Raw genomic sequence first — 26013 nt, 5'->3', positions numbered from 1 at the left:
GTGTCAATGTCTACATCATTAGGCAATGTCAAAATAAAAAAATAAATTCAAAAATTGTTAACCTTGACTTTGACACTACCACGGATACTTTTCGACATTTGCGCGTGGACAAATCACGAGCTAGGTTGCTACTTAGCCATTATGCAAGTGTTAAACTAAGAAAATCAACACTTTTTATTCACAGTGTAGACTAGTTCTCTTGGTGGTTTGAACAAGAATGAATATTTATTTGCTATCATTAATCTTTACACATAATCAAGGCTACTTAGATTATCCTAGCATACTAAGATCCTACAATCTCTCCCTTTTCTCAATAATAACAACTTATATTTATTAAGTATTTTCAGAGAACAATTTGTAATCGTCTAGGTAGTGTGGTTTCCGTTTGATTCTTTTGGTTGATCTCTCCAATGGTGACGCTGTATCACTTGACCGTTTATTGTGCGAATCTTGATTGTTTTCAGGGGTACAGTTTGAAAGAGGCGGCTCATCTGTAATAATATTACTTTAAATAAATATGTCAATCATAAAAATAGGGAATAAAGATTCAGGATACCAGATTGTTGAAATTGTTGTTGTACAACGGGATTTTCATTTAGAAGTGGATTTCGACAAATAATCTTCTTTGCGTGATTAACATGTCTATTGCAGATGACTCCATTTTCCGAATTTCTTAAATGTAACCTTGTTCCTTCTCGTCGAACAACTACATATTCTTGAGGGTTGAATGTAGGTGTTAGTTTATTCTTTCGAATTGTATTTTTGACAACAACTGTGTCGCCCACGTCGATATTTGATGGTTTTGCACGGCGTTTCAGATTTGCATAATTCTTTCCCTTTTCCTTACGAATTTTATCGTTTTCCATAGCTTGACTGATGTTTACTGTTCGTTGGTTTCCAGGTAGTTTATCACGAATATTCCAGCCAAACATTAATTCGGATGGCGAATAATTTGTAACTGCATGTGGTGTTGCTCGATAAGCATGTAGAAAATCTTGCAAATCGGCTTTCCAATCGCGACCCATGGTTACGCTAATTTTGATTGTTTTGAGTAATGTTCGGTTTTGTCTTTCAACTAAACCGTTTTGGAAAGGAGCATAAGGCACTGTATGACATATCGTAATTCCATTTGAATTGCAGAAGCTTGAGAATTCTTCTGAAGAAAATGGCTGGCCATTGTCGCATACAAGATGTTCCGGGTAACCGAATCTAGCAAAAACTTCACGTAATTTGATGATTGTGGTCTTTGCTGTCATTGAAGATACGATGATAGTTTCAAGATATCTAAATAAAACGTGTTAAGTAAATCTTGTATAATGCATTTCCCATTTTATATTCTTTGTTATTTATAATACCTTGAAAAATAGTCTGTGATTACTAAAAGATGCACCCCATTTACGACTTCGGTGAAATCAATCGCTACCTTTTTCCATGATCTATTTGGTATTTCAATTCTTGATATCGGCTCTGTGTCTGGATCTGATACAAGTATACATTCAGTGCAGTTGTGAACAAAATCATCGACCATTTTGTCCATTCGGGTCCACCATACTTTAGTCCTCAATCTTCTTTTCATTGCCGACATTCCGAGGTGCGGATTATGGGCCAGCCTTAAGATCCGGTCTTGAAGGCATCTTGGAATCACGATTCTTTGATCTTTCATCACCAGGTTACCATCACTTGTTAAGCTGTCAGCTAACTTTTTGTATCTCTGTAGAGTCTTAGGCCATCGCCGTGGATGAAAAGGTAACCATTTGATGATCTCTTGCAGTTCTATATCGGCTTTTGTGCAAGTGATAATTTCATCGATCGAAATTGATATGGGGCAAGAATCATTGGCCACCGCTCTAATGATTCTTTCGGATTCCTCATCGAAACAGTTTCCCTGATTTGGTGTGGACTGACATAAACGAGATAATGGATCAGCAATATTGTTTTTTCCTGGTCGATACATAACTTTGTAATCATATGCCATCAAACGTAGTTTCCATCGTTCTATTCTCGGAGAAGGCTTCAATCTGTCTCCGAAAATGGCAACTAGAGGTTTATGATCAGTTACCAACCGGAAAGATTTTCCATAGAGATAATAGTGGAACTTTTCACAAGCCCAAACCAGAGCTAAGGCTTCGCGTTCGGTTTGTGCATACTTTTGTTCGGTGGCGGTTAAGGTTTTCGAGGCAAAGCATATGATACGATTTTCTCCCGAATTTCCACGTTGGACTAGTACTGCGCCAAGTCCAACTGGACTGCCATCAGCGATAACAAATGTATCATCTTTAGGATCGTAAAAGCCAAGTATTTCATCTTTGAGTAAAATTTCCTTTATCTGGTTAAATTTTTCTTGATGTTCTGGCATCCAGGTAAATGAAGTCCCTTTCCTTGTCAGCAGATTAAGAGAGTATGTTATCGTTGATAAGTTGGGAATGTATCGATGGACAAAATTTATCAATCCCAGAAAACTCCTCAGTTCTTCCGCTGATTTTGGTCTTTCCATTTTACTGATTGCTTCCAATTTTGTTCGTGATACGGAAATGCCTTTCTCACAAATGTGATAGCCAAGGAAATCAATTTCTCTGACGCAAGACTCGATTTTATCAGTATTCAGAAGAACGTTGTATTGCCGCAGGCGTTCATAAACTAATTTAGTTCGGAGTAGTAGTTCTTCATTATCTTTCGCAGGTATTAAAACGTCATCAATGAATACTATAAGCCATGGAAAATCGGCAAAAATCATATCCATTACTTTTTGGAACAATTCTGGAGCTGCTGACAGTCCAAACATTAGTCGTTTGTACCTCATTAGTCCAATTGGAGATATGAAAGTGGTAATGTATCGACATTCCTCTTTTAGCATGACTTGGTGGAATGCCTGCCTGATGTCGAGCTTTGTGAAAATTTTGTTTCCACCAATTTTCCTTGACATTTGTTCAAGAGTTGGTAAAGGATGCATTTCGCGGATTACGGCTTTGTTCGCTTCTCGAAGATCTACAATTATGCGAACTTCGCCTGAATTTTTCCGCTTAATGATCATGGGAGAAACCCACTCGGAGGCTTCGTTAACCCGTTCAATAATATCGTGCCGTTCAAGTTCCTTTAATTTCTCTAAAGCAAGTTCTTCCAGCGGAAATGGAATCCTTCGTAAGCTTTGGCGTACTGGTGGAACAGTTTCGTCAATTTTAATGCATACTTCAATGCCTAATTCAAATTAACATTTTGTATATTTCATATTTGTTTAAAATTCGTAACAGTAGGTTAATTACATACCTTTCATGCAGGGAAATGCATCGTTGTTGGCCTCATAAAGGAACTTCACCAGACCCAACTTGACCGCGGTATTTCCAGAAAGGAGTGAACACTTTCCATCTCGAATGACGTAGAACTTGGTCCTCAACGTTTCTTTGTTGAACGTCACATCGGTTTCTACTTCTCCAAGCACCGTCAATGGTTTTGTCGATCCGTAGCTGTTGAAGGTCTTGCTGCTGCCTTTCGTCACCGCATATGCATCAAACCCGATGCGCTTCAGTGTACGCCAGTCTCCCTCGCTCAGAATGTCTTCATCGGCACCGGTGTCGATAACGAACGTCAATAGTACACCTCCAACCTTGATCTTGACCGTGCGCTTACTGCCGAGGTGGAACAGATTGAAGACTTCGTTGTTTTCCCCATCTGCGCCGGTCTCACATACTTCCCGCACGAATCGCTTCTTATTCTTTCGCGGGGTTTCGGGTGGCCCTGTCTTCTTCTTCTTCAAGAAACAACATCGTGCGAAATGTCCAACGACTCCGCAACTTCGACACTTTTCAGATTTCGCCGGGCAGGCAGGATCGGTTGATAGATGACGGCTGTCACATCGTGTGCATCTTGGACGGGGTTGATACTTACTCCTCGGGTGATACTGCTCGGAATTGATTTTCATGATGGATTCGTCGGTTGCTTCGGCTTTGAGTTTCGGTGGTTCCGGACTTGGTTTGTTTCCAGTTTCCCAGGTGGCTAGCTGATGGTCAACGGATTCCAGTGTACGACCAAGTGCCACCAGCTGATCCAATGTATGGTCCTTCTCCAGGCATTTCCGTCGCAGTTGTTGGTTTTTCGTCGTTGCAATCACCTGGTCTACAACCATGCCGTCCGCTTGATCGCCGAAATCGCAGTAGCTCGCTTGTTTCCGAAGCCGAATGACAAATGTGTCAAGTTTTTCATTGGGACCTGGCAGCATCTGGCGGAACTTTTGCCGTTCGTACGATTTGGACACTCTTGGGACGAAGTACTCGTCCAGCAACTGTACTGCAGCTTGATACCGATTCCCTAGAACGTGTGCCTCGTCTGCCTGAACCTTCAAGATGATCTTCCGCACGTCCGGTCCGCCGAACAGCATGAGGGATTTAAACTTTTCTTCATGGTCCTCTACGTCCTTCCATGCCAAATATGCGTCAAACTGCTCTCGCCATTTTTCCCACCGTAGTGCAGTCGGACCATCGGAGTCCTCAACAAATGGCGGAACGAGAGGGTTTACCTGTTTCGAAGAAAATTTATTTGTTAAATATACCCATATGGGTATTACAATAGCGAATCTTTGGTTTAACGGGATCACACAGACTTTGTGAATTTCATCGAGATTTGCTCAACCTTACGGGATAATCTGCTTCCTTTCCAGATTCCCTAGGTATCTTGCTGTTTCTCTCCGATTCCTTCCTCTCTGCTCAACCTGCCGTCATGGAAACCATCTTGCTAGATTCCACAACTCTCGGTGTCTTGCCAGGAGTTTCATACATCCTGCTCAACCTTCCATTATGGAAATCACCCTGCAAAATTGCAAGTTTCCACAACTCTCGGTGTCTTGCTAGGAGTGTAACCATCGATTCAGAAAATGGGTTAATTGAAATAAGAGTATCAAGGATTGACCTCTTCAATTTCAATAAATATACCCCCTTTTCTTTGATCATGGCTTGTTTAATTCGAGACATTCAGTGAAGCGGTCTCGCACCTGTATTCTGGGTTCTAGAACCGAAATGTCTCACTGCATGAATTTGGAACTTATCATTTACTCCGGGTTCTGCAATATTTGCATACTTCATCCCTAAGAGTAAAGTCTTTAAATTCCCATCACAGTGACATCCTTCCTAGATACCATCCACAGAATACCAGGTTTCCTTCCCCCTTGGGCAGTCTGTGATCCGTTACACCAGCTGAATGTTTTATACTCACCATTGGCCAAGCCATCGGTTCGGGTTTTCCAAATTTTCCGTTGTCGCCAAATGTAGACTAGTTCTCTTGGTGGTTTGAACAAGAATGAATATTTATTTGCTATCATTAATCTTTACACATAATCAAGGCTACTTAGATTATCCTAGCATACTAAGATCTTACACACAGCCTACTATGATATGAGTTATAGCTTAAATGCCTGCAAATAAAACCAATACATTGTCTTCACAAGTAAAACTGGAATTTTAGTTAACGATGGTGCAAACCAAGGTAAGTAAAAGGAAGGTAATCCAATATGTCAGATTGCACCATCCGCCATATTGGAAAACCTAACGACAGCTGGCAAGTTTGTGTTTAATTTTTTTCACTAGTGAGATGACAAACAAAAACTTTCAGCCCTAGCAACGTAGCAACCCCACAGAAACCATTCACGCTTAACTTTCTCAGCACTAAAACTGGACAAACTCCATGACACTCATCGAGTGTTTCCTACTTACACGGATTGCAAATTAGCTCGTACACCCACTTAAGCTAATATTTTGCAATATTTTCGGCAAAGCAATCTCTTTTGGTTAAGAAATCACCATTGTATTCATAATTAACAAAAATGCGGGGGCACGAGCAAATTTTTAACCTGGGGGAATATTACTCATTTTATGAGTGCCATGGAAATATGTCAACATTGGTTATCCGTGTTGAGAATGTTGTTGCCCATGCAGCGTAGCAACACTTCTGTAGCGTTCTGCAGCATAAACAAACTGGCCGGCTATCACCTCCATCCCCCCGCAGTGTGCCGCACTCCCCGCATCCACTTACTGCTTATACGCTAACACCTTCCTTATAAACATCTTGGTGCAAACAATATCACGCATACGCTACTCATTATTCACCAGGGCTGCAATTTTTCGACAGGCCCTTATGATTGCGATATTTTGCTTTTTTTCATTTTCTCCGTTTTGGTTTGCCTATCATTATACACTCAGGCAAATAAACCTAAGATTATCATAAGGCCTAACTTCTGAAATGGCCTTTAAACAATTCATAACGGCTGGAACGATTTTCATAAGGTCGGTCTATGACGCAGAATCGACTCACAGTGTGGCTTTTATACACATTTAGCAACACGATATTCTCAAGCGTCGATAGCCGCGTGGGTTGGGCACGAGCTCAGTGATCTCGACGTTAATGGATCGATAACTGACAGAATCCGAGAGCTCCATTCGTGAGCGGCCCAACCAAGTTTCATTTCCTATCATCCATACAATAGATAGGTACCCATACTGACAGGCCATTGGTCTCAAGTGGTGGCTTCTGAAAGTGAGTACCCTATACGTTACCACGGATAAAAACACTCATCTACAGAAAATTGAATGGAAATTTTGCCCTGTCAGCTCTCGCTGGAATTCCAGTCTGCATCATTTTGTGATTTTTCTGCTCTTTTCATAAGTTTATCTTATGTAATTAGGTCATAATAAGCATGTTCAATTTTCATAAGGTATTCTTATGGCATCCATACTTTACAGTTATGGCTGAATTTCATAAGGTATTTTGATGAATTTCGGAAGTTTACTTCGCTGAGTGTAGTTTTCCAATCAGCAACACGAGAGCGAAATGAAAAAGGTACTCACACTCTCACGCAGCGTGCTAAAAGCGAGAGCTGACAGGGCAAAATTTCCATTCAATTTTCTGTAGATGAGTGTTTTTATCCGTGGTAACGTATAGGGTACTCACTTTCAGAAGCCACCACTTGAGACCAATGGCCTGTCAGTATGGGTACCTATCTATTGTATGGATGATAGGAAATGAAACTTGGTTGGGCCGCTCACGAATGGAGCTCTCGGATTCTGTCAGTTATCACATCGAGGAACTTAAAACGACCGCCGCAGTCATTCATTTTCGGCTAAAAAACAGGCACTGAGATTGATATTTAGCAGGCCTGCTTTTAACCCCTCGCTCTTCACTGTTCACTCTTCTTTCTTCACTACATCACACTTTGCATTCCTCACATAATCATACTGCTCACTCTTCACTTTACAATTCTGCTGCTTACTTCCCACTTACTTTTTTTAGCTATCTCTTTGCTCTTGAATGCTTATTTCTCACTGCTTGCTTCTTACTCATTGTTCACTACTTTACTCACTCTTCATCCATCACTCCTGATTATTTCACTGCTCATTCCTTACAGTTTACTTCTCGCTCTTCACTGCTCACTTCTCTCTCCTTATTTCTCACTTCTTACTCTTTGCTCACGAGTGGGACGATTTTCACGAAGTCCGTTCAGCTGCTTGGTTTCGCCGATGATATTGATATTATTGCTCGTAAATTTGAGACGATGGCGGAAACGTACATCCGAATAAAGAGTGAAGCCAGGCGAATCGGATTAGTCATTAATGTGTCGAAGACAAAGTACATGATGGCAAAGGGCTCCAGGGAGGAATCACCGCGCCCGCCACCCCGAATTCATATCGACGGTGATGAAATCGAGGCGGTTGAAGAATTCGTGTACTTGGGCTCACTGGTGACCGACGACAACGACACCAGCAGAGAAATTCAGAGGCGCATTGTGGCAGGAAATCGTGCCTACTTTGGACTCCGCAGAACTCTACGATCGAATAAAGTTCGCCGTAACACGAAGTTAACCATCTACAAAACGTTGATTAGACCGGTCGTCCTCTATGGGCACGAAACATGGACCCTACGTGCAGAGGACCAACGCGCCCTTGGAGTTTTCGAACGGAAGGTGTTGCGTACCATCTACGGCGGAGTGCAGATGGAAGACGGGACTTGGAGAAGGCGAATGAACCACGAGCTGCATCAGCTGCTGGGAGAACCAACCATCGTCCATACCGCGAAAATCGGGAGGCTACGGTGGGCGGGTCACGTCAACAGGATGTCGGATAGCAACCCGACTAAAATGGTTCTCGAGAGTCATCCGACCGGTACAAGAAGACGTGGAGCGCAGCGAGCTAGGTGGGTCGACCAAGTGGAGGACGATCTGCGGACCCTACGCAGAGTGCGGAACTGGAGACAAACATCCATGGACCGAGTGGAATGGAGGCGGCTACTATGTACAGCAGAGGCCACCCCGGCCTTAGCCTGACCGGTAAGGTAAGTAAGTACTCTTTGCTAGTCACTCCTCATCACTCACTTATTACTGCTTCACACTCCTTACTGCTCACTTTTTACTCCTCACTGTACATTACATACTTGTCGTATCTCACTTTTCCTTACTTCCTCAGTACTCACTTTTCTACAGTGTTCAATGCTCACTCCTCATTCCACATTGCTTACTTCTCAATCCGTAAGCTATTTGTTGGTAATCACTGCTCACTTCTACTGCTCACTCATCACTGCTTTCTCCTCACACTCCTCACTGCTGCATACTCCTCTCCTCACTTCTAACTGTTCACTAATTATTGCCCGCCCCTAACTATACAGTACTCAGTCTCTCACTTTTCACTGCTAATATCAAGCAGTGAAGAATAACTCACTACTCATTTCAAAACCTCTTTATGCGTACACATTAAGGTGATTATAGATCGAAGCCACACCCCGAATATTCAAAAGCACCAAATCTGAAGAACCAAATGTCGCAAAGCGCTGAAAAATTTATCGATTGGTCAGCCACTGCTGTAGACCAATCGATCAACTTTTCAGTGATTTGGTTCTTCAGATTTGTGCTCTTGAATAATCGAGGTGTGGCTTCGTCATATCTTCACCTTAATCATGGGACAACTTTTAAGAAAACAAATGACCATGGGACAGCTTATGCTGAAAAACTAGAACATGCAACAAACTGACTCAATGTTGATTTCATAAGATTTCCAAAAAAGCATTCTAACCGAAAGCGGCTGCTAAAAGTGTACGTAAAAATAGACCATAGCAAAAGTCAAAAAGTAATACGGGGCAACTATGCTGAAGCTGAACACGGCAGAAAATGTCTAGATAGAAATTATTAATAGTCTAGTGGAAACGTGGGGTACTGAAGCGTGCTCGAGTACTGAAATTCCTCCAGGAGTTCCTACAGAAATTTCTCCAGGAATTCCTCCACGGATTCCTCCAGGAATCGTTCCAAGGATTCCTTTAGGAACTCCTTCCTCCATAAATTCTCCCAGAGATTTCTCCTAATATTCCTCCAGGGATTCATCCTGGAAATCCATCACGAATTCCTTCAGGAATTATTCAAAGAATTCAATCAGGGGTTTCTGCAAGAGTTCTTCCGAGCATTCCATTAAGTATGCCTTCAGGGATTCTTCCAAGGATTCATTAAGGAATGCCTCCAGGGATGCATCCAGAAATTGCTTCAAGTATTTCTCCTACAGTTCCTCCAGGTATTGATCCTCCAGAAATGCGTTTACGGATAACCCCAAGAAATTCTTAGAGAAAATCCTCCAGGAATTCTTCCAAAAATTCCTTCAGAAATGCCTCCAGAAATTCCTCCAGAAATTTCTTCACGGATTCCTCCTGAAATGCTTACAGGGATTCCACCAGGGATTACTCTAGGGATTCCTTCAAGGATTCTTACAGAGATTTCAATGAATTCTCCAGAAACCTCCTTAGGAATCCCTCCATAAATTCATCCACGAATTCCTCCACGGATTCTTCCAGGAATTGCTCCAGGGATCCTCCTGTAATCCCTCCACGGATTCATCCTGGAATTCCTTCACAGATTCCTACAGTTATTCCTCCAGGGATTTCTCAAAAAATTTTCAGAACTTCTTCCAAAGATTCCTTCGGGAATGCCGCTAGGGATTCCTCCACGGATTCCCCCTGAAAATCTTTCAGAAATTCCTCCAGGAATGCCTCCACGATTTTTTCCAGGAATTCTTCCAAAGATTCCTTCAGCAATACCTCCAGGGCTGCCTCCAGAAACTCCTTCCGGAATTACTCCTGAAATTCTTCCAATGATTACGCCAGGGATTTCTCCAGGAACTCCTCCAGGAATTTCTTAAGAAATTCCTCTTTTTTTTCAGGAAATCCTCCAGAAATTCCTGCAGGAATTCTTCTAGATATTCCTCCAGGAATTCCTCCGCATGTGTCTCCAGCGATTCCGAAATTTCTCTATGTGTTCCAGGAATTCTTCCAGGAAATCCTCCTTAAATTCTTCCAGGAGTTTCTTACAATGTTCCTGCAAGATTTCTCCCAGGGATTCTTCAACGGATACATCCAGGAATTTCTCCACTGATTCTTCCAGAAAATCCTAATGGAATTATTCCCCGATTTCCTCCAGAGATTGGTCTAAGGATTCCTTCAGAAACTTCTCCAGGAGTTTCTTTGGGATCCTATCTCCAAGGATTCATCCAAAAATTTCTCCAAGATGTTCTTCAGAAATAACTCAAAAAAATCCTTCAGAAATTCCTCTTGGAAGGCCTCCGGGAGTTCCTCTAGACATTCCTCCAGAAATTGCTCAAGAAAAACCTCAAAAATTTCTCCAAAAATACGTCAAAAGATTCGTACAGAATTTTTTCCATGTATTCTTCCATAAATTTCTTCAGTAATTCCTCCAGAAATTCCTTCAAAAATACCTCCACAATTACCTCCAGAAATTCCTCTGGAAATGTCTCCAATATTGCCTTTAACGATTTCTCCAGAAATTACTCCAAGAATTCTTTTGGGGATTCGTCATTAAACTCCTCCAACTATTCCTCCTAAAGTTTGTCCAGAAATTTCTCCTCGGATTCCTCCAGGAAATCCTCTAAGGATGCCTATACCACGAATGCCTCCAGGGATTCCTTCTGAAATTCCCCCAGTTATTTATCCTGGAAGGCCAAAAAGACAACAAAAACTGAATATTAATATTAATAAGGTCCATTTATTTACACAGTTCTTATTACTAAAATAAATACATCTACATCATTCATTCCACTTGACTAGAAATCACTTCATCACATTCTGAGCCCTTTGTTGTCGCCTCCCACATCACCAAACTCAACTTCATACAGAAGTTGCTGAATTTTCAGCTTCAACAAAGCATTCTTCTGAGTGGACAACCTTTTGAAGACTGGCGCACAACTCAGCAGAAACCTCTCATCCGGATCGGTAATGGATACCGCCGTTTGACAAGCGATCTCTGTTACTTTCTCTGATGGATCCACCAATGGAACCGTCACGGCATCCGTAATCTCTTCTTCCTCCTCTTGACTCAGTTCCAACTCTTGCCGCTCATCAATTATGGTGGTTGACATCGCCTCCTGATCACCACCGCTCATGTTCTCTTCCAACGGACTTGCCTTCGTTGCGATCGCGTATGCCGTAGCTGAAGCTTCTTCGACCTCTTCGTAGATGTATTCAGTGTTTCCATCGTCGTACTGCTCTTCAACCCCTTCGTCACACGTGAGATAATCAGACTGATCAGCGGTCACGTATTCCTGGTAGCCGATGATACGCGAGGACTCCGGCACGATTGTTTCCTTATCACTGGCCGAGTCGGTTTCGGAAATTCTAAAATAAGTTCCATTGATAAATGTTTTTTCGGGTTCCACGACAGAGGCAAAGAATGCATACCCATAGAGCTCAACGTGCCCGCGCAGAAAGCTCATCTGTTCGAAATAGACCCATTTCTTTCGTTTCATGTTTGGTATAGTTGCCGCCAGAATTTCCTGTCGGAAGTACTTGATAAAGGTGTCCCGTAGGCTTTTCCATCTCTTTTTACAATCTTCCACTGGAACAAATTAAAATAATTCAGTATGTGGCGTTTTGTAACAGTTCACTATTAAGCTAGGTCAAGCATGTTTACAAACCAGCTTATATATGCGTACTGGACCACTAGCAGTGAAGCGGCGCTCCACGACGCAGCAGCTACGCTTTAAAACCAGCTATAGATCAGTTAATTACCTCTCACGCCGAGTGCATCGGCAATGTCCACCCATGCATTATCCGTTGCACCTGGTTTACGATATGCCTTCAACGATTTATCATACAGTACCGGATGCAGTTTAACCTGATTGATCAGATATTCCTCCTGGACACTTTTGGTGAGTAGCGATTGGCGTCGTCGCTGCTGTTGCTGGTGGTGCTGCTGTTGCAGCAGTTGTTGGTGGTTCATGCCTTCCGATCGGTAAGGTCTCGAAAAGTCACCTAAGTGAGGTATGAATATCATAAATGTAAAATTAATTGATAAAGTGTATTATATCTACTGCCAATTATCAAAAATAATAAAAATATAAAACCAAAACATTTTCAAACATTCTCACCTCAAAGCGCCGAAGCCAGAACTGCGCACGAGCGAAAAATGACGCTTCGCTTGACGTCTACAAATTGACGGCTTGCTGCGATTTTCGATACGCCAGCGATTACTACGTGCCCTGTAGTAAAATGCTATCAATTCTGATACGTAGCGGTTACGGTACACAGTAGCACTGCTCGTTTCAAAAATTCCAATTGGAATCAATTTGAACGCGCGAAATCAACTGTTCCACGTGATTGATGTGGTGTTCTTCATTTTTTATAATAAGTTAGTTCTATGTTCATTTGATTTGTGATTATGTAGGATTATTCATATTGGTTTTGACTCAACGTTTCAATTTTATTGACTGATCTCAACATTTTTCTTACGTACACTGAACCTCAGTAACTGATGTTTGAAGACTACATGCAATGCGTACATGATTACTGAAACAACTTATTATTTCATTTGGAAATCATAATTCACCCAAAAATAGATTGACGATATTCCCAGCAACACTTTTTGCATAAAAGTTAAATTCATCACTCTTCAGCATAAACATCCTTGAGAATTAAATAAAGATAATTAAACAGGGTATTGGTTCCCTACCAAAAAAAAAAAAAAAACGAAGGATTGAAGCGCTGTTTATTTTATTTCATATTTTTGTATTTTTTTTAGAAGTGAGCATGCATGAAAACAAAAAGAACGGAATCAATCGGTGCCGTAATCGCTTGTTTTCGAATAGGATGAATATGGGAGCATGAGATTACTGATGGCGCACATACCCTACGTACAGCTATTTTTCCTCTTAAGCTCAAAAAAGTTAAATCTGAAATGCATTGCTTCCGTTTTCAAAAGAAATCGCTCAATAAATATTCTAAAGAAAACCAACACAATTTTTCTGTATCCAGCTTTTTGAGCTTTTTACGCTTGATGAGGGGTGAAACATTTATGACAGATTTTGCCGACAGCCCACGCAGCAACACAGTGGCCGAGAATTTCAGAGCTTCCAAAAACGCGCATTTTTGTGCGCTGAGAATATTGCTACGTCATTCCGTTCAAAAGATATTGATGATTTTCTATAGAAAAAAAGGCACTTTTCAAGTATTTTTCACTTTAATTACAAAAATAACACCCCTCTATTTTTTTATATGTTTTGTAACAACATTTCTCTTTTGAATACGGGCAGATATTTTTTATGTTTTTAAGAAAAACACCTGTTACTATCGAACCAAAAGCGATAACGACCATCTCAGCGCACGAAACGACGCGTCTTCAAATGCTCTACAAGTGCTTCTTGGGCAACTTTGATGAAAAATCGAAACTGAAAAAGTAAACGCCAGAAAACCGGTTTTGCTTGAACCACCCTAAGCTTATACAGAAAAATATCTCGGTCAATTTTAAAGCTACACAAAAAGTGCATTAAGCAAACTTGCTCAAAATTAATAGATCTACAGCTTTCCCGAAAAATAAGTACAGTTATTCTTGCAAACAAAAAAGTTTTGTTTCCAATTTCTTTGAAAATATGGACCACCCTAATTTTCATGTATATTGGAAAGAGGGCCTTATTATAAGGGACAACTTTGTAGAAGACCATATTTGCCTAAAAACTCATTTGAAGGCGCTGAATGCATCAAATATGGTTCGTGGACCACTGTGCACTGTTCCTATTTTTGTGGTGAAGTTTAACATTGGTTCCTATAGTGGCGCATCCCATTGAAGTTTTATGGGACCCACCACTATAGGAGCAGTGCCACCACTATAGGTGCAAAGGAGCAAAAAATTTAAGGAAAATAATTGTTTAAAATAGGTTTTTCGACAATTCCTGAAAACTGAATTAATGACATTAATTAAGTATGATGCATCTATTAAAAATGTCATTTGCGAGCTTTTTAGTCGAAATGGTGCTAAATTTCCACTACCACTACTATTGGTACTACCTCCACTAAGGGAGCGTTTACCCTATGACTTTACCAATAATTTCGCAAGATATACTACCAGGAAAACAGCAGGCAGGTCCTCGAAGACTGGCAACTTTTCACTCTTTACAAGAAAATCGATTAAAATTTCACACTTTAAAAGAGGACTATATGATCCGACTGCTGTAAAAAATGATGATTATGATCATTGAGAGCGTCACAATAAATTATACCTTGCGTCCGGATTCTAACTGGACAATGCTTTAGGTAGTTCCGTGGAGAAAATAAAAGGTTTTTGTGTATGGAATCAAATCAAATATCGGGTACATTCCGATATTGTGTTTGAAAAAAGAGTCAAATGAACAAGAAGTCCTCGAATAGATTTTGCACAAACGTCCGACAATTGTAACCGATTGGTTATAATGTTTAGATTTTCAATTGTATGAGTGTTTGTTTTGTGGAAAATTCACGTTTTTAATGTATAAATAACAGTAGACCCACTCTAGCGAGAGAAAAAGCCGCTGTAAATAAACGACGTTGCTGAAAGGAATCCGCTAAACTCTCCGCTAAAATGGTGATGAATAAATGCTAATAAAAAGTTTTTCATAAATTCCATTGAATGCTGCTCCAAAAAAAATGCAAGGATTACTTTTGACGAAATTCAGAAATATGTTTTCAATAACTCCATCAAGTGCACCGCTAAAATTCGGTTTGAGAAGTGAGAACTTCGTGACTTTAATTTACGTCGCAACTGCATCAAAATTCTGGGAAATGTTTCTGGATGAATTCTGTTTATTCCGTTGAAATTTATGGAATAGTTTTGAATTTCAATGAGCCAATCGAAAATTTCTTTTGCGGAGAAGACTTTGACTAAATGTTTCGTTCTTTAGAGCCAAAGCAATACTAACAATATCCACCTTTGTTTTTGTACATTCATATATTTTTTTGTTGGGTTTCCAATATGTGTCTCGTATTTGAACGGGACAAATCTGGTCGACCTATCCTTGTACTAATCTCTGCAAACTTTCAAAGACCTTCGTAGATCGTCACAAAGCTCATGAATCTTTGCAGGTTTTCGTAAATGTACTTTCGAGAACTTACACAGAACTTTTCAAATAATCTCGGACTTCACGCGTCTTTGCAACAATTTGTACACATCGAAGAATCTGCAATGGCGCTTGCAAGTCTTGGGATCCGGATGCGTCAACTTATTCAAATCTGGTTATCGCAGTTGTAATTCACTGTTCGCAACAAAAATTTCGCTAAAAATTGATGGTTCAAACACAATAACACACGATCCGGAATAATTCCGGATATTGCATGGCCACTTGAGTATATAAATGAACACCAATTTATGATCGATTGAGAGCGACTTCGAAAAAATCGGATGAAAATTGACGAATTGACAGCATTTTGAAAATGAGTTGTTGGGAGTCGGATACGTGAAGGCTAATCAGCTGATATTCAGGAACTGTACAATATAAAAATAAGCGATTTTCACTATGATTGATGGTAATAGTCACACTTCATGTAGAGCAGTGTTTCCCAAACTTTTAGGAGGTATCGCTCCCTTGGAGCTTGAGAAAAACATTTTCGCCCCCCTAAGTGAGATTGAATTTTTCCATGATAAAAGACTGAAAATCAACTTAGCAGAAGTTAAGTTATCATGCAAATGCATTGATTGTCTACATTTGAAAAAAAATATGGATTATTACCAGAGCCGTAGCGTGGTCCCATGGCACCCTTGGCAAGCATCCAGATAAGCGCCCCACGGCAATGGAACGATGCTAATTTGCAAAAAAAAAACGTGGTCATTTATTTTCTTTTTTCAAAGTTTGTTTAGTTGGATTTTTGTGTTTCGTTTATTCTCTTAGAGTATATTCCACTTAATGGATATTCCGACATCCTCGAACAATATTTTTTTGAAATTTTCAACGATTAATTCAATTAGTTTTACCAGAATTTTCAATTAACTTTAGGAAAGGTTTCTTCTAAAGTTTAACCCTTCAGCGCGCGCGCTGTTGTAAAAAGTACAACACTACCAAAAAACCTCGCTTTTCGTATAAAGCGCGAGCGCGGTGCAGTTTCGGTTGCTCGATGGCGCGCGTCCTGGAAGGTTGAGCAAAATATTTCCCAGAAAATCTGTAAAAAAATGTACAGTAAATGTGAAGAAATTTCTATATAATTTTTTGCTGAAATCTCTGGAAAAATCCTGCTTAAAAATCACTAAAGGAATTCCTGCAGGAATATCCGGAGGAATCCCTGGAAAAGTTTCCCTAAAAGGTTTTATGAAGAAATTCCTGGATGAATCCATGGAAGGATTGCAAAAGAAACCTTTGGAGAAGTTTTGAATAAAATCAAATGGCAGATTTTCTCACGGAATACATGGGAAAATTTCTGGATGAATTTCAAATTTATGATTTTTTGGAAAAATCTATGGGGATGAAAAGTTTTTTAGAGGAATTCTAGCAGAAATTTATTGAGCAATCTCTAATGAACATGGAACAATTTTGGAAGGAATAAATGGCAGATTTTCTAAGTGATTTGAGGGTTTTCTTCTTTCTAAAGGAATCTCTAGAAGATTTTCTGAAGGAAACTGGTTGAATTTCTAAAATAATCTATAAATGACTTTCTAAAAAAACCTGGAAGAATTCCTGGAGGAATTCTCTGAGGCATTTATGAAGGAATAGCTGGAGGAGTTTCTATAGGAGTCCTTACCCTTACAGATATTTTTGCAGGAATCTTAAAAAAACTAAAGGAAATTTTGGAAAGTTTCTAAAGAAATTCGTTGTAGATTTTCCAGAATGAACCCAGGAAAAAATAGTGAGATAAATATTGAGAAATAGAAGTATCAAATCTTAGAAGAATTTTTGAAGGAATCTGTGGAAGAATTGCTGAAGATATCATTGAAGAAAATAATTTCTGAAATATTAAAAATAAATATCTGCACAATTTTCTTTAGAAAACTATGAAAGATTATCCATTAAAAATCTTGAAGAAGATCCGGAGGAATCCTTTGAACAATTTCTGAAAAAAAAGCTAGATAACTTCCTGAAAGTCTCCCTGGAGGAGTTTCTAAGGGAATCCTTCGAGAATCCAGAAGAAATTCTTTGAGTTGATGAAATAGAAATAAAATCTAACTGATAGTTTTTTGGGTGAATACGACTTGTAAGGTTTGTGCTAGATGTTCAATAGTTCAGCCCAAAGAAACATAAACAATTGTATGAACTGAAAGAGCATCATCTGAATATTTTACATTTAAAATACTTTTTGTCAACGCTGTAAAATGTTTGAATGAATGCGTAACCTCAAGACATTCTCAAAAATGTTAAGGAAACTTTCACTAGAATTTCGACTTTAAACAATGAAATCTTGACAACATTCACTCTGTTTGCTTTTAGCCTCAGGCCTTTTCGGCGCCCCTCTGAGTCTGACGCCCTTGGCGGGGGCCAACCTGGCCAACCGCACGCTACGGCTCTGATTATTACATGGAAAAATTTAAAATCATGTTTGTGCTATACATATTCTTGAACAGAATTTAACAAAATAGAACATACTGTGAACATTTACGAACACTCGTTTTCCTGAACTAGATGTTTTACCAGTATTTTAAAAGGGATTCAAGCACCCAAATAAGACTGATGGGAAAATGAAGAGCAATCCAGTAACAAATTTTGAAAACGACGTATAATCAATGGTGTAGCATTGATTATACGTCGTTTTCAAAATTTGTTACTGGATTATAAAAATATATTTTAAGCAAAAGGTACAACTCAGGAATAATTTGGGTGTATTTTCAAATATAGTCAGCTTTGCTGAGTGATTAAAAATTAAGAAAAGCCAGTGATGCAAATCAACAAGCTTTATATGAATCGGAGAACTTTTTATTGACAAATAAGTAAATATGCATACATGCAGCCATTACTCGGTTTGGAGGGAATTCAACGATGAATTTGTGGAAAATTTTCAAAATAGCTCCTTGTAATAAGCAACGTTTGGAATTCCTCCGGAAACTTCTCTGAAATATTTTCAAATATGTGACAACTATCATTCGAAAAGTGTTCTAAGATTCATTTTAAACTTAATAAGGGGGTTCACTAAACAGCGTGAACCAGCGTAAACCGATTAAACTGATTAAACGTCGTGATTGTCAAGGCAATCTTTGATTATTTCACACGCAATTTCATGAAACGTTTCAAATAATCAGATGATCATGGCTTACACAGTTATTTAATCTGTTTTGTGAGTACCCCCAATGTTTTTCATTGAAATTTTAATTAAAAAAAGCATATAAATTAAAAACAAAACTTTCTCATCAAGTCAAAAAACAACTATAGTTCCTTTCACAACTTTGTCTATCAGTCAATCAATCATGAATTTTAGCCATTCTCGGATACTTATTCAAAACGACGTATCAACATAGGATTTGCGTGTATTATACGTCGTTTTGAAAAAGTATCCGAGCATTCATGTTTCTAATTTATTGCTTTTCCAGAATCACTAGTAATTCTTTCGGAAATTCGTAAAGCAGTCTTATTTGTTTTTTTTTCTGGATTTTTACCAAAATCTTCTCATAAACGTTCAAAAACCTATAAAATTTAGTCGATCTTGAAACGGTCATTTTCCAATAATCCTAGAAACAAATAAAATTGTAATGTCAGGGAGTTTTAATGATTTTTGATACTTCTTAATTTAAAAAAAATCGCCCCCTTTTTAGTATTTTCGCCCCAAATTAGGGTATTTTGAATTTTCGCCCCCTTCGGCCTGATTTTCGCCCCCAAGGGGCGATTTTGCCCACTTTGGGAATCACCGATGTAGAAGGCCTTCCGGAGATTGGCGACATCACACAGTTCTGGGCCAATCTATGGGAGAACCCTGTCCAGCACAGCGACGATGGGATGTGGTTAGCAGAAGAAGAGCGACAGTGCAATGAAGTTGAAGACATGACCGCGGTCGCAGTAACTGCCCAAGATATACGTGAGGCTACCCGGTATACCAGAAATTGGGCTGCACCAGGACCCGATTTCGTGCACAAAAACTCACGACGCTTCCCGGGCGGATGGCGGAATTCTTCAACATGGTGCTAGAAGACCCCACGCAGCTACCAGAGTTCATTACCAGGGGTATCACTTATCTTCTGCCGAGGGACCAAAACACAGCTGACCCAGCAAAGTACAGACCAATAACTGCCTTTCAAGTCTGTACGAAGTGCTGTCGTCGGTAATAGCGAGGAGGATACAAGCCCACTGCGATGCCAACAACGTGATGACCGAGGAACAAAAAGGGTGTCGCAAAAACACACAAGGCTGCAAAGACCAGGTCATCATAGACGCAGTCATTGTGGGTCAAGCCACCGAAAAACAGAGGATCCTGAGCATGGAGTACATCGACTACAAGAAGGCGAACGACTCAGTACCGCACTCGTACCTTCTTGAGTGAGGTACTGCAGTTGTACAAGGTAGATGGAAACGTCATCAGGCTGATGCAACACGCTATGGGGAAGTGGAGCACGTCCCTACAAATTACCGACGGAACAGCTGTGTTGCGGTCCAGAACTCTCAGCATCAGGAGGGGGATAAATATTTCAAGGCGATACCTTTAGTCCGCTATGGCTCTGCCTAGCGATGAACCCCCTCAGCAGAGCACTCAACCAATGCAACTATGGCTACCAACTGAAAAGTGAGGGAAGGAGTACAAGAATAACCCACACCTTCTTTATGGACGACCTGAAGCTGTTTGCGGAATCAGTACAGAGGCTGCATCAACTGTTGCAGCTAGTGACCAGTGTTCAGCAACGACATCCAGATGGAGTTTGGAATTGACAAATGTCGGTCAGTCCATCTTCGTCGGAGTCAAGTAGTGGACACCAGCTGTTTCCACGTCAACGAACAGGAGAAGATTTGGAATATGGTTGAAGGCGAAGCGTACAAATACCTCGGCTTCCTACAACTGAGAGGTATTCGCCACACAGCGATCAAGAAGGAACTGCAGGACAAGTTCTTGCATCGAGTCAACTGTGTTCTGAGAAGCTTTCTGTCAGCCGGCAACAAGGTGAAGGCGATCAACACGTTTGCTGTGCCCCTGATGACCTACAGCTTTGGGGTGCCTGACCTCGAGGCGTTAGAACGAGTAGTACGAGTGGCGTTCACCAATGTAACATGTGCATGTGCCATAAAATTAAAAAATATACATAAATTATCTAAAATGTTTTGTGTTGGGAACTAGATTTATTATTGATAACTTTTTGCCTTAAAATGCCCAATTTGTACACCATCGTTGCATCATTTCCCCCACACGCGCCCATAGCGTGCAATAAAAATTCATTTACGTTGAGCACATAGTGGCTGAGGTGCGATGCAAAGAGATAAGAGATCGGATAAGCGTCGAAGCACACTCTGTGGAAACTATATGCAGAACGCATGAACCGTACATAGTAGATGAGTTGCGATGAGTGCGGTGATGCGATGGAGCTGCTTCGACGCATGAGATCGCAAGAGAACGCAAGAGAATGCTTGTCGGGTATGGATTTTATGATTGCGCTCGTTGTGTATGTAAAGCAATGCGAATTTAATGTGCTGGGAATTGCCTACATAAAATGCGTTAATATGTTGTTGTTTTTAAACATAACTCAATGCTTTTTCACATGACATGCATTTTGATGGACCAGACGTAATAAAAATTTATCATATTGTCTATCGATCACTATGTAAAATAACAAATTTCATTGCATATAAAATAGGGTTACGGTTGAATTTTGGTCCCCTAGAGGACATTGGTTCGAATTTAATTCAAAATCAAACAGATTCAGAGGGTAGTTACACATAATGATGATGCTAGTATGTTCGTAAAAGTCTCTACTGTCCGTTAAAAATACCCACAAGGTCATTTCTGGCTGAAAATTTGATGAAAATAACTCATTTTTGAAGCATCAGTTTTCACTGTTTTGGACACCCCAATATATTTTGGGCCTTCTTCAGTATATATTTTGGACACCCGGTGTTTAAACTCGTTTGAAACTATTTTGGAAGAATTTGCCGCTTGAATATGCTGGATCATATCATAATTACTTGATTGACAAAGAGTGATTAGACGCACTTTGCGAATTTAATGCGCTAGAATGATAAACGTTTTTGTTTACATCTGCAAGTTTCCTCAGCACCGCAATCTCTTTTTGTAAACATATGATGCGGTACTCGCTCGGATGACGAGATTGGCAAAAAATAATTTCATGGCAAATTCTGATATTTCCAGTGAGAAAATGATTGCTGCCCGTGCAGAGCGATCTTATTGACCGAATGATTCTAAAAATTTTCGTCATCTCATCATTAAACCTGTGTAAGTTGTGATAAAAGGACACAGGGGGTCCAAAATACAGGGGATGGCCAAAATGTTTGGGATAGGCAACTTTTTTTTCTCTCACAAAAAAGTTCAACATGTTATAACTTTTCATAGAGCGAATCAAAAAATCTCAAATTTTGACTGTTTGTCAACCTATTACGCATGTAATGCATCATTGGTACAAATTTGGGCTCGATTGATTAATATTTCGCAAAGTTAGAACCGTTCTGGTAAAACACCTTTTTTTAGACAACTCATTTTTGAGCTGTCATATCTCGGAAACCAGTAAACCGAATTGAATGAAATTTTGAACGTACATTAACAATATGTAAATGCTTTACAAACTTTTAAAACATAGGTACTTTTTAAACGTTGAAAAAAGTTATCAAGGATTGACACTTTTTGGACTTTTCTCGAAAAAATGTATTTTTTTTTTACATCAGTGTCAATAAATGTTAGTGTTGATATCCAAAGATTTTCCACTTCTGTTCTCAAATTATCTCTAATCAGATATATTAGAGCCTATTTAGATTGAAGGAAGAACACATTTAATATTTTTTGTGTGGTATTGTAAATATTACTTATTTTCCTCTATATGGGTAAAAATTTCAACACGATATAATTTAATTCGCCGTGAGAAAATATTACAGAAAATTTTTGTTATTATATGTGTATAAGAAAACATTCTATTTTCTCTGTTCGGGATTTGAATCGAGTGATCAATGTTTGATATGGTTGTTTGTTCAGTGCATGTTATTCATGTGCAAGTTAGAAAGTTTAAGGTTTTAAAAAGTTCTGCTTTTTTCTTTGTCAGGCAAAACTAGATCCCTTAACGAAAATAGTGTGACATCAATTTCGATTGATACTCTTTTACCTAATAAAAGGACTGTATCGTTAATTATGAGTACACCTGAAAGTTGCTGTATCTGAAAATGTTTTATTTGTTTTGTAAATTAAATTCAATTACATTGTGTATTGACCATCGGAAAAGCCCATGGTATCATTTTGTATTTAATTTTTCGTGAATCTTGCCAGCTCTCGCACCTTCTTCTTGGTGTTCTTCATAAGGTTTTGGACAACCGTTCCGTCGATGGTTTTGCTTGGGTTGGCCCAGTTTTTCTTGAATTTGATGACGTCCTCTGCTCCTCTATCACTTTGCCGTAGTTTCCCTTTCATCAAAGCCAAATACTTCTATATGTGCCTTATTTGCGGGCAATTTGAAGGGTTCATTGCCTTTTCCGCAAATTGGACATTGTTTTCTTCATACCAGACAAAGGTGTCACGCGCATAGTGGCAGGATGCCATATCCGATCAAAATAATGTAGGACTTTTGTGCTTTCAGATGAGTGGCAGAATTGGTTTCTGGGGGCATTTCTTCCGGTATATTTCGACGTTCATACTTGGGACGACGAAGAAAGGTGACGATTTCATACCACTTTGACAAATTGCTTGCCAAACTAATACATTTTCCAAACTTTTTTTGCAAAAAATTGATTTCTCCGAATTCGGAACATCAGTGCCACGCTTCACAGTGAAAAACTGTGCCTCTGGAAGTGCCTTGTATTCCAATATGACATACGTTTCATCATCCATGATTGTGCACATGTAATTTTTGCTCAAAACATCGTCGTACAGTTTCCGAGCCCGAGTTTTCACATAATCCGCCAGAATTTGACTGTTTTTTGGACATTTCTGTTTTGGGTAAGTCTTCAGGGAATTACGCTCCTTGGCGCGCTGAACCATACCAATAGTCGTTTCACACTTTTTTGCGCAATCTATGATCTCCTTTTTTCTTTTGAAGATTTTGCAAATTTTGCTGTCCAAATTTGACTTTGACGCACCTGGTTTTCTGTCGCGTCCGGGTGAGTCTATCAGTGTGTTATGCATACCGAATCGTTTGACAGCATTTTGGACAGAAAAAACGCTAACACCTCCAACTTTTGCTAATTTTCTTAGCGATAATCATTTTTCATAGCAGTACCTGGTCACAATCGATTTTCGCTTCTCATCCGTAAACACTCGCGTTGCTACACTTGAGGAAAAAACTTTAACTTTTAATGAAGGTTATCTTTTGTTTACAACGCCAGCAACACATAAACACACATCAGTTGTCAAAATAAGACTTAGTCTTTTTAATACAGGGCCTCAGAGGTGTACTCATAATTTACGATACAGTCCTTATGATGAATATTGTGTACTTTTTAGAGACATATTTTCTCGTAGATATCGCCGAAAATTTTGTAATAAAAAACCTATACTCTTAAATAATACATACTTGCCGAATCACAATCAAGTAATGTTTTCATGCTGAAAATCAGTATAACAGTCTCATATTGATTTAAATTGAAATCAACACTCAGATAGCCCAGTTCGGAAAGTAAAAATATGTGTATACATAAAGACATCGCTCACGCGGATATAATTACATGTTATACATTCTTTTCTTAAATAATTAATTCAATAATCTCAATCTTTTACAGTTACACCAGATTTTTTTGAACTGGTCGGTTTTTGCTATTACAACAGGATCAAAACTGACTAAGTTATAACAAAAAAAAACGGCCCGCGCAAAACAAAAAGCGGGTGCATTTTATCTTTCCGCTCTTATAGATGAAACGATCATTTCACTACCCACATCCAAAGAAGCGCTTCAACATAACATCGATCAAATCACGCGAGTCGTTGATGCGCACGAAATAGGCGAAAAAGGATGTGAAAACAACATGCGCACCCTCATTGAAAACCTCATGCACTATGGCCTATCAAACATCCCTCTTCTCATCTCATAACTTATCGCATCCGATCGCATCTCACCTTACCCACTATGGTCACAGCCTTAGATGAGGACAAAGAGGAATAGATTAGACGAGTGAAGCGAGCTTGATCCGGGTCCGAGCCCCGAGTCTGCAAAACAGGTCTCTTTGGTTTGAGCGCTGAAAGCGGTCAGGTTTGTGCTCCGATTGTTAGAGAAGTAGCTATTAGTAAGGTACACCGGGGGCAAGTTGAAACGGGTGGGGGAAGATGAAACACGAAGTTTTGAAATAGATTTCAATACTATTTGGAAACTTATCCTTCGTTAAAAGATTATTTGAATCAAAAACTATGTGTTATGGCGATCAAACGATTTATCATCATTGAAAAACATCGTATTAACCCGCTGTTTCAACTTGCCCCGGTGTACCTTACTCTAAAAACCGAAAAAGAGTCAAGTAATTTTGTAGTGCGACGAAAAGGCCATCGTGGTCCCGCGGACCCGTGATTGACCAGTGGACACGTTAAACCTCCGTGGCGCGAAAGTGTGGGAGTGAACCGTTGAATCGGAGTGATCCTCCACCCGCGACTCGGGAGAGTGGAAGTGATTCCCATGTGGTTGTGATTAGGGCCAGGTGAAGCTAGGTAAAGTGGTAAAGTGGACCAAGACTGACCTCGAGGCGTTAGAACGAGCAGTACGAGTGGCGTTCACCAAGCACCGCATGCGCCACCCAAAGTCGTCCATCGAGAGAGTCACCCTGCCACGCGCAGTAGGAGGAAGAGGCGTCACCAATATCCAGGCACTATGTGTCTCCCAGATCCAGCAGTTGCGGGCATATTTCATAGAAAGCCAGAACCGTCATGAAATGTATCGCACTGTATGTGAAGCTGACCACGGTTACAGCGCCCTGCATATGGCGCAGGAGGATTACCAGCTGAACTGCGACATCAAGACCGTTGACGAGATGATCGTAGCGTGGAAGCAGAAGGAGTTGCATGGGACGCACCCCCATCAACTGGAGCTCGAGCACATCGATAAGGCGACGTCGAACGCGTGGCTGGTGCGGGGTGACCTCTTCTTGGAAACAGAAGGTTTCATGGTAGCCATCCATGACCGGGTAATTGCGACGAAGAACTATCGGCGGTACATATTGCACGAAGACGTGGAGTACCGCTGTAGGAAGTGCAATTCAGTAGGAGAAACGATCGAGCATGTCGTTGCAGGCTGTTCAGTGTTAGCTGGATCTGCCTACCTCGATCGTCACAACGAAGTTGCCAAGATTGTGCACCAACAGCATGCTTTAAAGCACAACTTGGTCGACAGATTTTTACCCTACTACAAGTACCAGCCGGACCCGGTTCTGGAAAATAGTTGCATAAAGCTGTACTGGGATCGCGTTCGCGAGATCATTACGGACGTCCTCATTCGTGCCAACCGGCCCGACATTGTGGTTTACGACAAAAGGATGAAGCGGGTAACCTTCATCGACATCGCTGTACCGTTAGACCATAATGTCCAATCAACGTTCTCCGGCAAGATAACCAAGTACCACGACCTAGCGGAGGAGTTGAAGCAGATGTGGAACTTGGAGGACGTCCGTATAGTTCCGGTTGTCCTATCGGCAACCGGAGTTGTCC

At 40.2% G+C, this 26013-nt stretch overlaps 2 protein-coding genes across 3 annotated transcripts; both read right to left on the bottom strand.

Moving 5' to 3' along the window:
* Positions 1 to 1446: 1446 nt before the first annotated feature.
* LOC115255474 (uncharacterized) lies at positions 1447 to 5319 on the bottom strand. The gene is made up of 2 exons (XM_029853598.2): positions 5203 to 5319; positions 1447 to 4510 (listed from the first exon to the last, which is right to left on the bottom strand). The coding sequence occupies exons 1-2, from the start codon at positions 5215 to 5217 to the stop codon at positions 3257 to 3259; spliced, it is 1269 nt and encodes a 422-aa protein (XP_029709458.1). The 5' UTR covers positions 5218 to 5319; the 3' UTR covers positions 1447 to 3256.
* Positions 5320 to 10994: 5675 nt separating this feature from the next.
* LOC115254898 (uncharacterized) lies at positions 10995 to 12517 on the bottom strand. Of its 2 annotated transcripts, XM_029852580.2 has the most exons (4): positions 12396 to 12517; positions 12037 to 12279; positions 11707 to 11863; positions 10995 to 11643 (listed from the first exon to the last, which is right to left on the bottom strand). In XM_029852580.2, exons 2-4 carry the CDS (start codon positions 12245 to 12247, stop codon positions 11088 to 11090), a joined length of 924 nt encoding a protein of 307 aa, XP_029708440.1. In that variant the 5' UTR covers positions 12248 to 12279; positions 12396 to 12517; the 3' UTR covers positions 10995 to 11087. The 2 variants fall into 2 exon arrangements, with proteins under 2 accessions (XP_029708440.1, XP_062711039.1); XM_062855055.1 differs by lacking the exon at positions 12396 to 12517 and having other exon boundaries at positions 12037 to 12359.
* Between the last annotated feature and the right edge of the window lie 13496 nt (positions 12518 to 26013).

This window comes from Aedes albopictus, chromosome 2 (assembly GCF_035046485.1).
Source record: "Aedes albopictus strain Foshan chromosome 2, AalbF5, whole genome shotgun sequence".
Lineage (NCBI taxonomy): Eukaryota > Metazoa > Arthropoda > Insecta > Diptera > Culicidae > Aedes > Aedes albopictus.
The sequence above is the reverse complement of the archived record's forward strand: the minus strand, read 5'-3'. Positions and strand labels throughout refer to the sequence as shown.